Source organism: Hemitrygon akajei, chromosome 23 (genome assembly GCF_048418815.1).
Source record: "Hemitrygon akajei chromosome 23, sHemAka1.3, whole genome shotgun sequence".
Taxonomy (NCBI): Eukaryota; Metazoa; Chordata; class Chondrichthyes; order Myliobatiformes; family Dasyatidae; genus Hemitrygon; species Hemitrygon akajei.
This window is the reverse complement of record NC_133146.1, coordinates 22,839,413-22,851,651: the sequence shown is the minus strand read 5'-3', so window position 1 is coordinate 22,851,651 and position 12,239 is coordinate 22,839,413. Positions and strand designations below refer to the sequence as shown.

Sequence of the window (12,239 nt, the reverse complement as noted above, 5' to 3'; positions counted from 1 at the left end):
ATTCATTGTGACATAGCTTCTTAGCTGGCTTCTCTGACTTGTTTTTTAACATTGGTCCACTGACATGCAACCAGTTATAATGGAATACTATGGATTGAGGCCCTCTTCAACGTTTGTATCCTTACCTTCAGGCTTTCATTTTTGCGATGTACTCTGTTGTCCGTCGCATAATGCCCATTCTTCTTGTCGTTCATCTTGCTGATGTATCAAGTGTGCAATTGTAGCTTTTAACACTTCAGTTGTCTCTGCCAGACGATGGGTGGTTTTAGGCAGATTGCTTTTAATTTGTTTCAGGTGGGTAATTTTTTTGGCTAGTGTCAGATCTTTTTGTGGAAAGGGTCTCAAAAAATTTCTAAAGTCAAAATAATCATGGCTTTTTGAATCGGTATCCATCAGCCCAAATGGATAACATAACATAAGCACACATAACGAACACAGCTGTTCACTCTGAGCATGGAGCAGTGTTCAATGATCACACAAGTGCACGTAATTCATCGTCTTCTGCTCCAGTTAAGCTGCAGTGTGTCCCAAATAAACAAAGTGAATACTGACTATTTTCTCATTGTTCTTTAAGAGTTGTCCCAAATAAGCTGCTGCCCCGATTAACCAATGGTACAATAAATTGCAATCTATTCTATTTTGTTTTATGTGCCGTGTGTGAAATATGCTTTGTGGGTGCACCATGGTCTGAAGGAACATTGTTTGGTTTGGTTGTATACTGTATATGTACAGCTAGATGAGAATCAGTTTGAACTTGAACTATTGTTTGTACCATGTTTTGAAAAAGGGTAATTGGTTGTTTTGTCATTCATATTTCTGTAGTACTATTGCTTCATAGTAACACAACAGGCTCAGAATGTACATTCCCCTTTACTATGAAGTATCAAGTCGTAGACACTTTGAAATTTGTGATGATACCCTTGATTAAGTTTAGAAGTTGTGGCATTCCAATTAGGGAGAAGAATTGACAAGGCATGGATTAATAATTCATCCATTCATTGTTCATCCTAGGGCAGTGAAAAATGCTTAGATGGAAATTAAGATGTTGTCAACCTAGCTTTTGTTGGAGCTTACTATTTGTTTTCCAAATGTTATTTTTATGTGGGTGCTGTGGATTAAGTTGAGGTCTTGTACTGAAATATACATTGGGCCCTTTCCAGATGCAACTCTGGACATTCTACTTCTTTAGTTTAATTGTGTTACTCAGAAGGAAAGCAGATATTGGATCTGCTCTAATCAGCATTTCCAGGAGAATATAACAGCTGTGCAAGTAGCTGCCAGCATGATTATTAAAGTTTTCATGAAGCCTTGCCAAAAAGTAGCAATTGTCCTTCAGTGTTTCAGGTCTCCTGTGTGCGACTGCAAATCCATGACTACTTCCCTTCTCAGCACTTCTCTACAGGTGGCCAACAGTTATCTCTCAACAACCTGTCTGAAGATGTGTGACAGAGACAGGTGTTTTAATAGACTCCTTAAAACAATAGTCCTGTAGGTCACTATTGATCATACATTGAGCCCTTGTAATTTCTTCCCCACTTTATTTCATGGTGCCCAAGAGGTCTGAATGGATTTCTATAAGTGATAGAGTTCCTCTTGTCCTTACCTAACAACTGCATCAGCCTCCATATTGAACACATCATCTTCCGCAACTTCCTCCATCTCTTTCGCCAAAGTGGGGGAATGCTTCCTCAAGCACCTCCGTTCCATCCACCAAAAATGGAACTTCCCAGTGGGCAAACATTTTAATTCTTATTCCTAGTCCCATTCCAACAGATCAGTCCATGGCCTCCTCTTGTGCCAAAATGAAACCACCCTCAGAGTGGAGGAACAACACCTTATATTCCATATTAGTAGTCTTCCACCTGAAATTATGAATATCAATTTGTCCTTCCCTCCCATCTTCTTCTATTCACCTCTGGCCTCTTACCTCTTTCCACCTGCCTATTATTACTCCCTGGGTCCCCTCCTCCTTCCCATTTTCCTGTGATCCACCTTCCTCTCCTATCAGCTTCCTTCATCTCAAGCCCTTTATCTTTCCCATCCACCTGGCTTCACCTATCACCTTCTCGCTAGCCTCCTTCCGCTCCCCCCACCTTTTTATTCTGGCGTCTTCTCCCTTCCTCAGTCCTAAAAAAGGGTCTTCGCCGAGACGTCGACTGCTTATTCATTTCCATCAATGCTGCCTGACCTGCTGAGTTCCTCCAATATTTTCTGTGTGTTGCTTTCTATACCTTAGTTTCTCTTGGATGACTGTTGCAATTCTCTTTGATCAACTACTAAGACTTATTTAATTAATTGCTTAATATTTTGTTTTCATAAATGAATGGTTCTGCTATAGGAAGTTTTTTATTAAACCCAGTCAATAATCTTTCTTTATGTATTACACAGGTGTCACTTCATCTGAATCTGAACATGACTCTGCAAAGGAAGAAGTGAATGAGTAAGTATAATTAAAACACAGTCACAGTTGACAGTTTTCAGTTTCTTACTCATTTTGTTGATCATCAAATATCCAGATGCATTTACATAGTAGCACCATATCATACATGGCGGATCAAGTGGGTGTCATCAAACAGTAGTTGGCATTGAAGCACGTAAAGGAGCGATTAGAGCAGGCTGTCAAAATCTTGGTGAATGGGATTTGGCACAGTTTGGGATGGGCAGTAAATTACTTCAACTGATACTTGGAATGACTTCACATTCATAGAAAATAGGAGTGAGATTAGCTTCAGAATAGTGGAAGTGGTAAAAACAAGGATAAACATTTCAGCAACAGAGGAGTGAGGCCAGAGTGGAGGCTGGTTTCAATAATGGCATAAAATGTATTCAGAAGTATATATAGTATCAATTTCATAAATGACAATAAATTGGCCAAAAAATTGGATTGTCCTTAGAAGGAAGGCAGCCAATGGGATTTAGACCATAAGACAAAGAAGCAGAAATTGGCCATTCGGCCCATTGAGTCTGCTCCGCCATTTTATCATGAGCTGATCCATTCTCCCATTTAGTCCCACTCCCCTGCCTTCTCACCGTAACCTTTGATGCCCTGGCTACTCAGTCTATCAATCTCTGCCTTAAATACACCCAATGACTTGGCCTCCACTGCCGCCCGTGGCAACAAATTCCACAGATTCACCATCCTCTGGCAAAAAAAATTTCTTCGCATCTCTGTTCTGAATGGGCGCCCTTCAATCCTTAAGTCGTGCCCTCTTGTACTAGACTCTCTCACCACGGGAAACAACTTTGCCACATCCACTCTGTCCATGCCTTTCAACATTCAAAATGTTTCCATGAGGTCCCCTGCCATTCTTCTAAACTCCAAGGAGTGCAGTCCAAGAGCGGTCAAATGTTTCTCATATCTTCTCATTCCCGGAATCATTCTAGTGAATCTTCTCTGAACCCTCTCCACCGTCAGCACATCCTTTCTTAAATAAGGAGCCCAAAACTGCACACAGTACTCCAAGTGAGGTCTTACCAGTGCCTTATAGAGCCTCAACATCACATCCCTGCTCCTATACTCTATTCTTCTAGAAATGAATGCCAACATTGCATTCGCCTTCTTCACCACTGACTCAACCTGGAGGTTAACCTTAAGGGTATCCTGCAAGAGGACTTCCAACTCCCGTTGCATCTCAGAACTTTAAATTCTCTCATCATTTAAATAATAGTCTGCCCGTTTATTCAATATTTAGGGAACAGAGTTTCTGGCAGGGACTGAAGTCAGTGGCTTTGGTCTTCCCTGTATTTAATTGGAGCAAACATTTGTTTATCTGGTATTGCATATTGAATAGATCGTCTGATAATTTAGAAACAATGAAAAGGTTGAGGTCAATCCAGATTTTGTCAACATATTAAAGTAAACAGATGCTATGTTGTTAGGTAATGTTACTGAGGGACAGCATGTAGATGACAAACAGGTGTCGAGCTAATGCCTCTTATTATGCTTGTAACCTAATATGTTCTTTGGGAAATGTTGGTAATCTAGAAAACACATCGAGAAGCTCGCCTAGTGTACACCATTTGTTCACCAAACAGCAACAATAAGCCCATGTGTGTCATTTTATGAATTTGTTTTCTTTTGTTGAAAATTCTGTGCTGTGGCATTATTTTTTGTGGTATGACAACACAGAAACTATCATGTACATATAATAAATTCCAGAGTATCAGATAATGCTGTAATTATTTATCCATAAAGAATATTTTGATATTCATAACATGAATTCTATATTTTTTGATTGCTCGGTCGATGCTTAATCATTTCTGATACTCGGAACCCATCTTCCCTATACACATAAACACAAGAGATTCTGCAGATGCTGGAAATCCAGAGTAACACACATAAAGTGCTGGATGAACTCTGTAGGTCAGACAGCATCCATGGAGAGGAACTAACATTTGACATTTTGGGCCAGGACTGGAAAGGAAGTGGGGGAAAAGAAGTCTGAGTAAAGGTGGAGGGGGAGGGGAATGAGTACAAGAGGAAGGAGTGAAACTAGGTGAGGGCAAAGGTAGGTGAGAAGGGGAATGAAGTGACAAGCTGGGAGGTATCATGAAAGACAACATATTATTATTTACTTAATACTCTGGTTCATTATGTGTAATGATTTAAAAAGTTAGTGTTTTTACTCTTTATTTTTGAACCTCATGTTGTATAACACAAAACAAAAATCAAAATGATATCAGCTTTTGTAGTTAACATTTTTTTTTAATTTTTAGGATTCAGGATCCAATCCCCATTGGTGTTGTCGATCAATCCTCTCCTCACAGTTCTCCAAATCTTCATTCAGAGTGTCACCAGTTAAATTGCCCAGGTGTCCAGCCTCCAGTACAGCCGATACAAAAGGTATTATCAGGTCTATCTTGTTTTCAGCATTTACTTGGAGACATAGAGAATTAAGTATGTAAGTTGAGTTTTTGGCCATCACATCGTTTTCACCCAGTGCTGTCCTCCTAATATCAATTTTCTTGCCTTATCTCCATGTTGTCTGATGCTCTTAAAAACCCATCTAGTATTCACTTAAATTATAACTTTAAATATATGATGCTAATATACATGTAAAGTATCTGTTTGAAAATATTGCAAATTCATATAAATTATTCATTTCAATTATTGCATCTCTGAAAAATAAGATTATTTACTTATTCACTGCCCATTATGCTGCAGGCAATTAGGACAGTAATGAAGGTTGTCTATATCTGTCAGTGTTCAGGGCTTCCTTAATCATGTCAGTAGCTACCACTCAGTTTTCACCACTGTCAGTCTTGCAAATCCCACCTGTAGACTCATGGAATACCACCACATTATCTGTGGGATTCTTCATTGCAGTTTTCATAACAATTTTGTTTTACCAGTCAGGGGTGTTAGACCTATGCTGGACCCTCAAACGTGAAGGAACAGTGGATTACTCTTAGACCAGCCTATACCCTTTTGGCATGAGTAACCCTACCAGGAGCCAAAGCATAATGCCCTGACTCCAGGCAATATAGCTCTGAGGGTATTAAGGCACACACACTAACAAACCTTGTGACAAGGTTGTGGTCCTTTTGGACAGAAAAGTAAGATGTCTGATCTTTATTAGAATTCAAAAAGGTGAAGAAATCCATCCAATGAGTAAAGAGAATCTGCATTGAGCAGAATATGCTCCATGACCTTATCCCTGAGGTTCCTTTGAGGTGGCCTTGAAAATAGCTCAAAAAGGAAATTCATAGAATCACGAATCAGTCTGTTTTCCCGGGAATATTAAAGTAATATATATCATCTGGGTGGAACAGTGCTTGTAAACTTTGCCTTATTACTGAAATGCTAGCAAGTCCGCAAAAATAAAATGATGTACAGGCTGACGATATGAAACAAGAGGAGAAAAATGTTGAAAATGCTCAACAAAGAGGTATCTTGAGCTTGCTTAAGCTCTTTTTCCTTCTTCCCACCCTATTGTGGACATTTTATATTGTTCTTTTTTTTCTCACTCCCCTTTTCTCAACATATTAAATCTATTTTAATAGTTTCAGTTCTGGATAGAAGGTCAATGACTTAAATGTAAACTTTCTTTTTCTCTGATAAATGCTTCCTGAGTCTGTCGAGTATTTCCATAATACAGTTTTGATTGTATTAACTCATCTACTCTGTTCTAGAGTATGTACCTTAGAAATTCAGAGGGTATGATTTTAATTTTTGTTTTAAGCTCTGCTTATTCCTTTCCTGAAACAAAGTAAACCTATTATTCTGTCCTCAGATACAAAGCCCTACAAATTTCCTCCAAGGATTGGATGGGCTTCCCCTCATGGCTGCTCCAGTTTTCACAAAGGTATTGTAAATTGATAGAAATAGTTTGATACTTGCAGATAATGGTCCAGCAATCCATCTGTATAGTGTCAGAATACTAGCATGGCACAGATCAAAATTGTGTTATGGTCCTTTAATGGATTCTGCACATTACTGAGGCAGTCAACACCAGATGCTAATGGTGAATAGACTTCATGAGTCATAGTTTCCAAAGAGCCTAACAATGTTTTTTTTTCTGAATCCACGTCGTGTAAATTATGTCACTAATAGTGGATTGTCTAGAAGTTTATCTAGCAATAAATTGTACCACATTGGCTTTCGTAGCAACTGCTGTTTCTCACACCAAGAAAAAAAATAGCCTTAAATAATGCTGAAGGCTAAAACCAAAAAAAACAAATCTTAATTAGAGGGCCAGATGCATTTCACCTGCATTCATAGCTGGAGTACAGCACAACTATCAAACAGTCCACAAGTAGACAATTAAAACTTGGAGCAACACACACAAAATGCTGGTGGAATGCAGCAGGCCAGGCAGCATCTATAAGGAGAAGCAATGTTGACGTTTTGGGCCGAGACCCTTCGTCAGGACTAACTGAAAGGAAAGATAGTAAGAGATTTGAAAGTAGGAGGGGGGAGGGGAAATGCGAAATGATAGGAGAAGACCGGAGGGGGTGGGGTGAAGCTGAGAGCCAGAAAGATGATCAGCAAAAGGGATACAGAGCTAGAGAAGGGAAAGGATCATGGGATGGGAGGCGTAGGGAGAAAGAAAGGGGGAGGGGAGCACCAGAGGGAGATGGAGAACAGGCAGAGTGATGGGCAGAGAGAGAAAGAAAAAAAGGGAGGGGAAAAATACAAAAAAAACCTAAATATATCAGGGAAGGCGTAAGAAGGGGAGGAGGGGCATTAACAGAAGTTAGAGAAGTCAGTGTTCATGCCATCAGGTTGGAGGCTACCCAGCCGGTATATAAGGTGTTGTTCCTCCAACCTGAGTGTGGCTTCATCTTGACAGTAGAGGAGGCCATGGATAGACATATCAGAATGTGAATGGGACGTGAAATTAAAATGTGTGGCCACTGGGACATCCTACTTTCTCTGGCGGACTGAGCGTAGGTGTTCAACGAAACGATCTCCCAGTCTGCGTTGAGTCTCACCAATATATAAAAGGCCACACCAGGAGCACCAGACGCAGTATACCACACCAGCCGACTCACAGTTGAAGTGTCGCCTCACCTGGAAGGACTGTCTGGGGCCCTGAATGGTGGTGAGGGAGGAAGTGTAAGGGCAGGTGTAGCACTTGTTCCGCTTGCAAGGATAAGTGCCAGGAGGGAGATCGGTGGGAAGGGATGGGGGGGATGAATGGGCAAGGGAGTCGCGTAGGGATAGATCCTGCAGAAAGCAGAAAGGCGGGAGAGGCAAAGATGCATTTGGTAGTGTGATCCCGTTGGAGGTGGCAGAAGTTACGGAGAATTATATGTTGGATCCGGAGGCTGGTGGGGTGGTAGGTGAGGACAAGGGGGACCCTATCCCGAGTGGGATGGTGGGCGGATGGGGTGAGGGCAGAGGTGCGGGAAATGGGAGAGATATGTTTGAGAGCAGAGTTGATGGTGGAAGAAGGGAAGCCCCTTTGTTTAAAAAAGGAGGACATCTCCTTCGTCCTGGAATGAAAAGCCTCATCCTGAGAGCAAATGCGGCGGAGACGGAGGAATTGTGAGAAGGGGATAGCATTTTTGCAAGAGACAGGGTGGGAAGAGGGATAGTCCAGGTAGATTGGATCAAGCAAACTTTGATCAAGGTTACCACATCTCCAGATGGTTTCAGCAACTTACCCCTCAGAGTTTATTGGTCAGAACAGCCAGAAGAAATCCTGTGAAAAGAGAAATGGGTTCCATGATCAATAGGTGAGAAATGAATAGAAACAAAATGTCTGACAGATGAACGACTAGAGACCTTCATAAATAAGCAGCCTCTAATCATAAAAACAAGAGATTCTGCAGTGGCTGGAATCTTGAGCAACATGCACAAAATGCTGGAGGAACTTGAATTCTAGCATTGTAAATAATAGCTTATCTGTTCTTCGTTCCTTTAAAATTATGTACACTAAGAATCTCCTAACGTTCTCTGAATGTCAGGCATCTCTCCTGTTTTCACCACATTAACTCTTTACAGGTATTCTCAACATTTTTTTACTAGCTTCTACAATGTGTTGAACTGTTTAATGCTTTTCCCAGTACACAAGTGCAAAGGAGAACAAAATAATCGTAACTCCAGATCTGATGCAGCACAAAAAGTAACACAATAAGATAAAAAATAAAATAATAAAACACAGTAAATAAAAATAAATAAGATAGCTTATACACATAGATTGATTGTATGTCCATAAAGTGACACAAGGCCTCTGTGACTGGACATTTTAGAGTGTTGTATTTGCTTGGAACTGGGAACCAGAATCAAAGTAGGGTAACATACCTGAAGGAAAATCGCTGTATTCATCAAGAGTACAAAACGGACCTTCACAGCTCTCTGGAGAGTCAAGTCAGGCTTTCTAAGTCAGTTATCACAAAAATCTGTAGCTTCTGTGGGCAGTGCTCCATCCACACACTTACACCTGGGCTGTTCAGTTTGTAGAGTACTGACACCCTAAACTTCATGACTTCCAGATTACTCTAAACTGTAGCAGTCAATCCATTATCATGCTTTTCAGTTTGCTAATGCTCCCTACTTAAGACTGCCTCTTTTTTCTTGAAAAAAAATCCCTGTAGCGGAGTTTATTTTATAAAGATGCAAGGTTCATGCACAATGCATTAGTAATCCTTGTGTAACTCAGAGCTGTCAGAATCAAAAGAATCATGTCATATTTCCAGGGAGCCTCCATCCCTGTTGTTATCAGGACGTAGAGTATTTGTTCACCATCGTATTTCAGTAGCCTTGGATTATCCTTCTTTCTTTACTTCTTCATTCCTATACTATTATAGAAAAGGTTCCTTATAATGACTGCAAGGAGGCTGATGGAAAATGCTATCAGGCCCCACTAGATGAGAATGCATTGTGTATTGCATTGCTCTGGGGATGCTTATCGGTGCAAGAGGCTAGCAAGGGAGAGGGTAGGAGCTCTCAGTGACAAATGAGGGAATTTATGCCTGGAGCCAGAGGAAGTAAGCAAGATTCTAAATGTGTACTTTGTATTGATATTCATCAAGGGAAAGATCATGGAGGATAATGACAGCACTGAGGGTATGTTGTTATTTGAATAACATTAAGAGGATATGTTCCCAAGACCTAATTGGATCTATCCCAGGTTACTGAGAGAGACAATGTAGAGGATTGCGGAGCTTTGACAAGATACTTTGGATTCTCTTTAGCCATAGGCAAGGTCTCAGAGTAGTGGAGAATAACCAGCATTATGTCTTTGTGTAAGAAGGATAATATGAAGGATAAGAAGGGAGGTGCGGTGGAGATACAACCCCAAAGGAGCTGTAGGCTGCTTCTTCCCTCCACTAGCCTGCAGATCACCCTTGAACAAGATGTTGTACCTGCCTACTCCGCCCGATCAGGATTACGTGAAACCATGGGAGCGGGTGGTGGATGGTATGAGCATATCCTATGTTCTAGTTATGTGACCACTGATGCCAGGCAGACATCCTCTGAAGAGTATCGATAATGGCTGGGGTCTCCCATCTTGTAAAGACACTACCCAGAAGAAAGCAATGGCAAACCATTTCTTTCGAAAAATTTGCCAAAAACAATCATGGTCATGGAGACCATGATCGTCCATGTCATATAACACAAAATATAATGATGATGATGATGATGACGAATACAGACAAACCAGCAAATTATAGCCAGAAGAGCCCTGCAGTGGTAGGGAAAATAATAAGATTCTCGGGGATAGTATTTTTTTTCAAATCTGGAAAAAAATAGGGAGCACAGATTTAGGGTGAGAGGGGAAAGATTTAAGTGGCACCTGAGATGTAACATTTTTATGCTGAGGGTGGTGGGTATATGAAATGAGCTACCAGAAGAAGTAATTGAGGCAGCTTCAATAACACTATCTAAGAAGCTCTTGGAGAGGTATATGGAGGGGAAGAGCCCAGAGGGATATGGACAGAACACTGGAAAATTGGTAGCATGGACTCATTGGGCTGAAGGGCCTGTATAGTGCTGTATTTCTCTATGACTGTATGACAGACGGCATGGCTTTGTGAGGGGGAGAATATGTCTTACAAACTTGATTGTGTTTTTTTGAAAAAATGAAGATGATAGATAAATGTAGGCATGTGAATATTAAATACATGGACTTCAGCAAAGCTAAGCATTTGATAGGATTCCACATGACAGGCTGATCCAGGAGATTAAGGCACTGAAATTTGGTAGATTAGATTCAAAACTGGCTAAGCCTTAGAAGACGAAGGGTACTTGTGGAGGGATGTTATCCTGACTGGAGGTTTGTGACCAGTGGTGTTCTTTGGAAAAGAGTGTAAATCGACCAGCCAGTTCTGGTAAGAAGGCGACATGTTCAGAAGCAGCGGCTTCTCAGGGGGCCAACCAAAGGTGTTTTTTACTTTGTTAAATGTGTTTTTATGATCGTAAGACGATATTGGACTCTAAGAACTTCATGTAGAGCAGGTCTGCTGCATCAGTGAGCTGCTCGTTGATTAGAGTAACCGGCTGGTGGATTGGAGGAGGAGCTGGCTGGCGTGTTAGTGAAGGAAGCGGCCAGCGGGTCGGAAAAGATGGAGCCTGCCAGGAGGTTGAAGGAGGCAGCTGGTGTGTTGGAGGAGCCAGATTGGGTTCGGAGGAGCTGACCTGGGCACAAACCATGCTGCTCCCTGCAACTCAAAGGCATCGGAGTTGGTGCACGAAGGCGGTATGCAATGTAACCATGGGTGACTGTCTTAGATGTTTCTCTTGCAATCGCAAGACCCTGTTGGACATTGATAATGAAAGATGCCGCAGGCCTGTTTCCCTTGTTTGGTGGTATGGGAGCTGCACAGCCTTGATTGTAGCAAGGACTAGGCCTTAAGCCGTGGACTTGCCTGGTGCTGCAGTCCCGGTGAGGAGGTGATGTAGTGTAGTGGTTATGCTGAGTTGGAAGTTCGCCTCTCCTGACAGTGCAGCCCTCCAGTGTTTGACTGGTGGAAAGACAGGCTGGATTGCCAGGCACTCTACTACCATCAATTTACAAGACAAGACACAAAAATTGATTTCCCTTCCTCCATCATCAACGTTGCCCTCAACTGCATTTCTTCCACTTCATGCTCGTCTGCTCTTGTCCCATCCATCTGCCACCCTACCAGAGATAGGGTTCCACTTGTTCTCACCTACCACCCCGCCAGCCTCTGCATCCTGTGCTGTGCATAATTCTCAGGAACTTCTGCCTTCTCCAATGGGATCCCACCAGCAAACACATCTTTCCTTCTCCCTCCCAGTTTCTACTTTCCACAAGGATCATTCCCTATGTGACTTACTTGTCCTTTCGTGCCTCCCCACTGATCTCCTGGCACTTACCCTTGCAAGTGGAACAAGTGCTACAACTACCCCTACACCTCCTCCCTCACTACCATTCAGGGCCCCAAACAGTCCTTCCAGGTGAGGTGACACTTCACCTGTGAGTTTATTGGGGTCATATACTGTGTCCAGAGCTCCCAGTGTGGCCTCCTGTATATCGGTGAGATCCAACATAGATTGGGAGACCACTTCACTGAGCGCCAGAAGAAGCTGGATTTCCCAGTGGCCACCCATTTTAATTCCACTTACCATTCCCATTCTGATATGTCAATCCATGACCTCCTCTACTGTTGCAATGAGGCCACACTCAGGTTGGAGGAAACACAGCTTGTATTCTGTCTGGATAGCCTCCAACCTGATGGTACGAACATCGATTTCATCCCCATTTCCCTCTATCACCTTATCTCCTTCTTTGCCTATCATCTCCCCGTGGTGCTCCTCCCCGCTTTTC

General features: G+C 41.9%; 1 protein-coding gene across 5 annotated transcripts in view; it reads left to right on the top strand.

Annotated features, from left to right (window-relative positions):
• mypn (myopalladin) overlaps positions 1–12,239 on the top strand; it is a 254,646-nt gene that overhangs the window by 117,140 nt on the left and 125,267 nt on the right. For all 5 annotated transcript variants that reach the window (XM_073027204.1, XM_073027203.1, XM_073027205.1 and 2 more), the window contains 3 exons: positions 2,389–2,440; positions 4,717–4,843; positions 6,234–6,305. In XM_073027204.1, the coding sequence (XP_072883305.1) occupies positions 2,389–2,440; positions 4,717–4,843; positions 6,234–6,305 (251 nt within the window). The remainder of the gene's footprint in view (positions 1–2,388; positions 2,441–4,716; positions 4,844–6,233; positions 6,306–12,239) is intronic.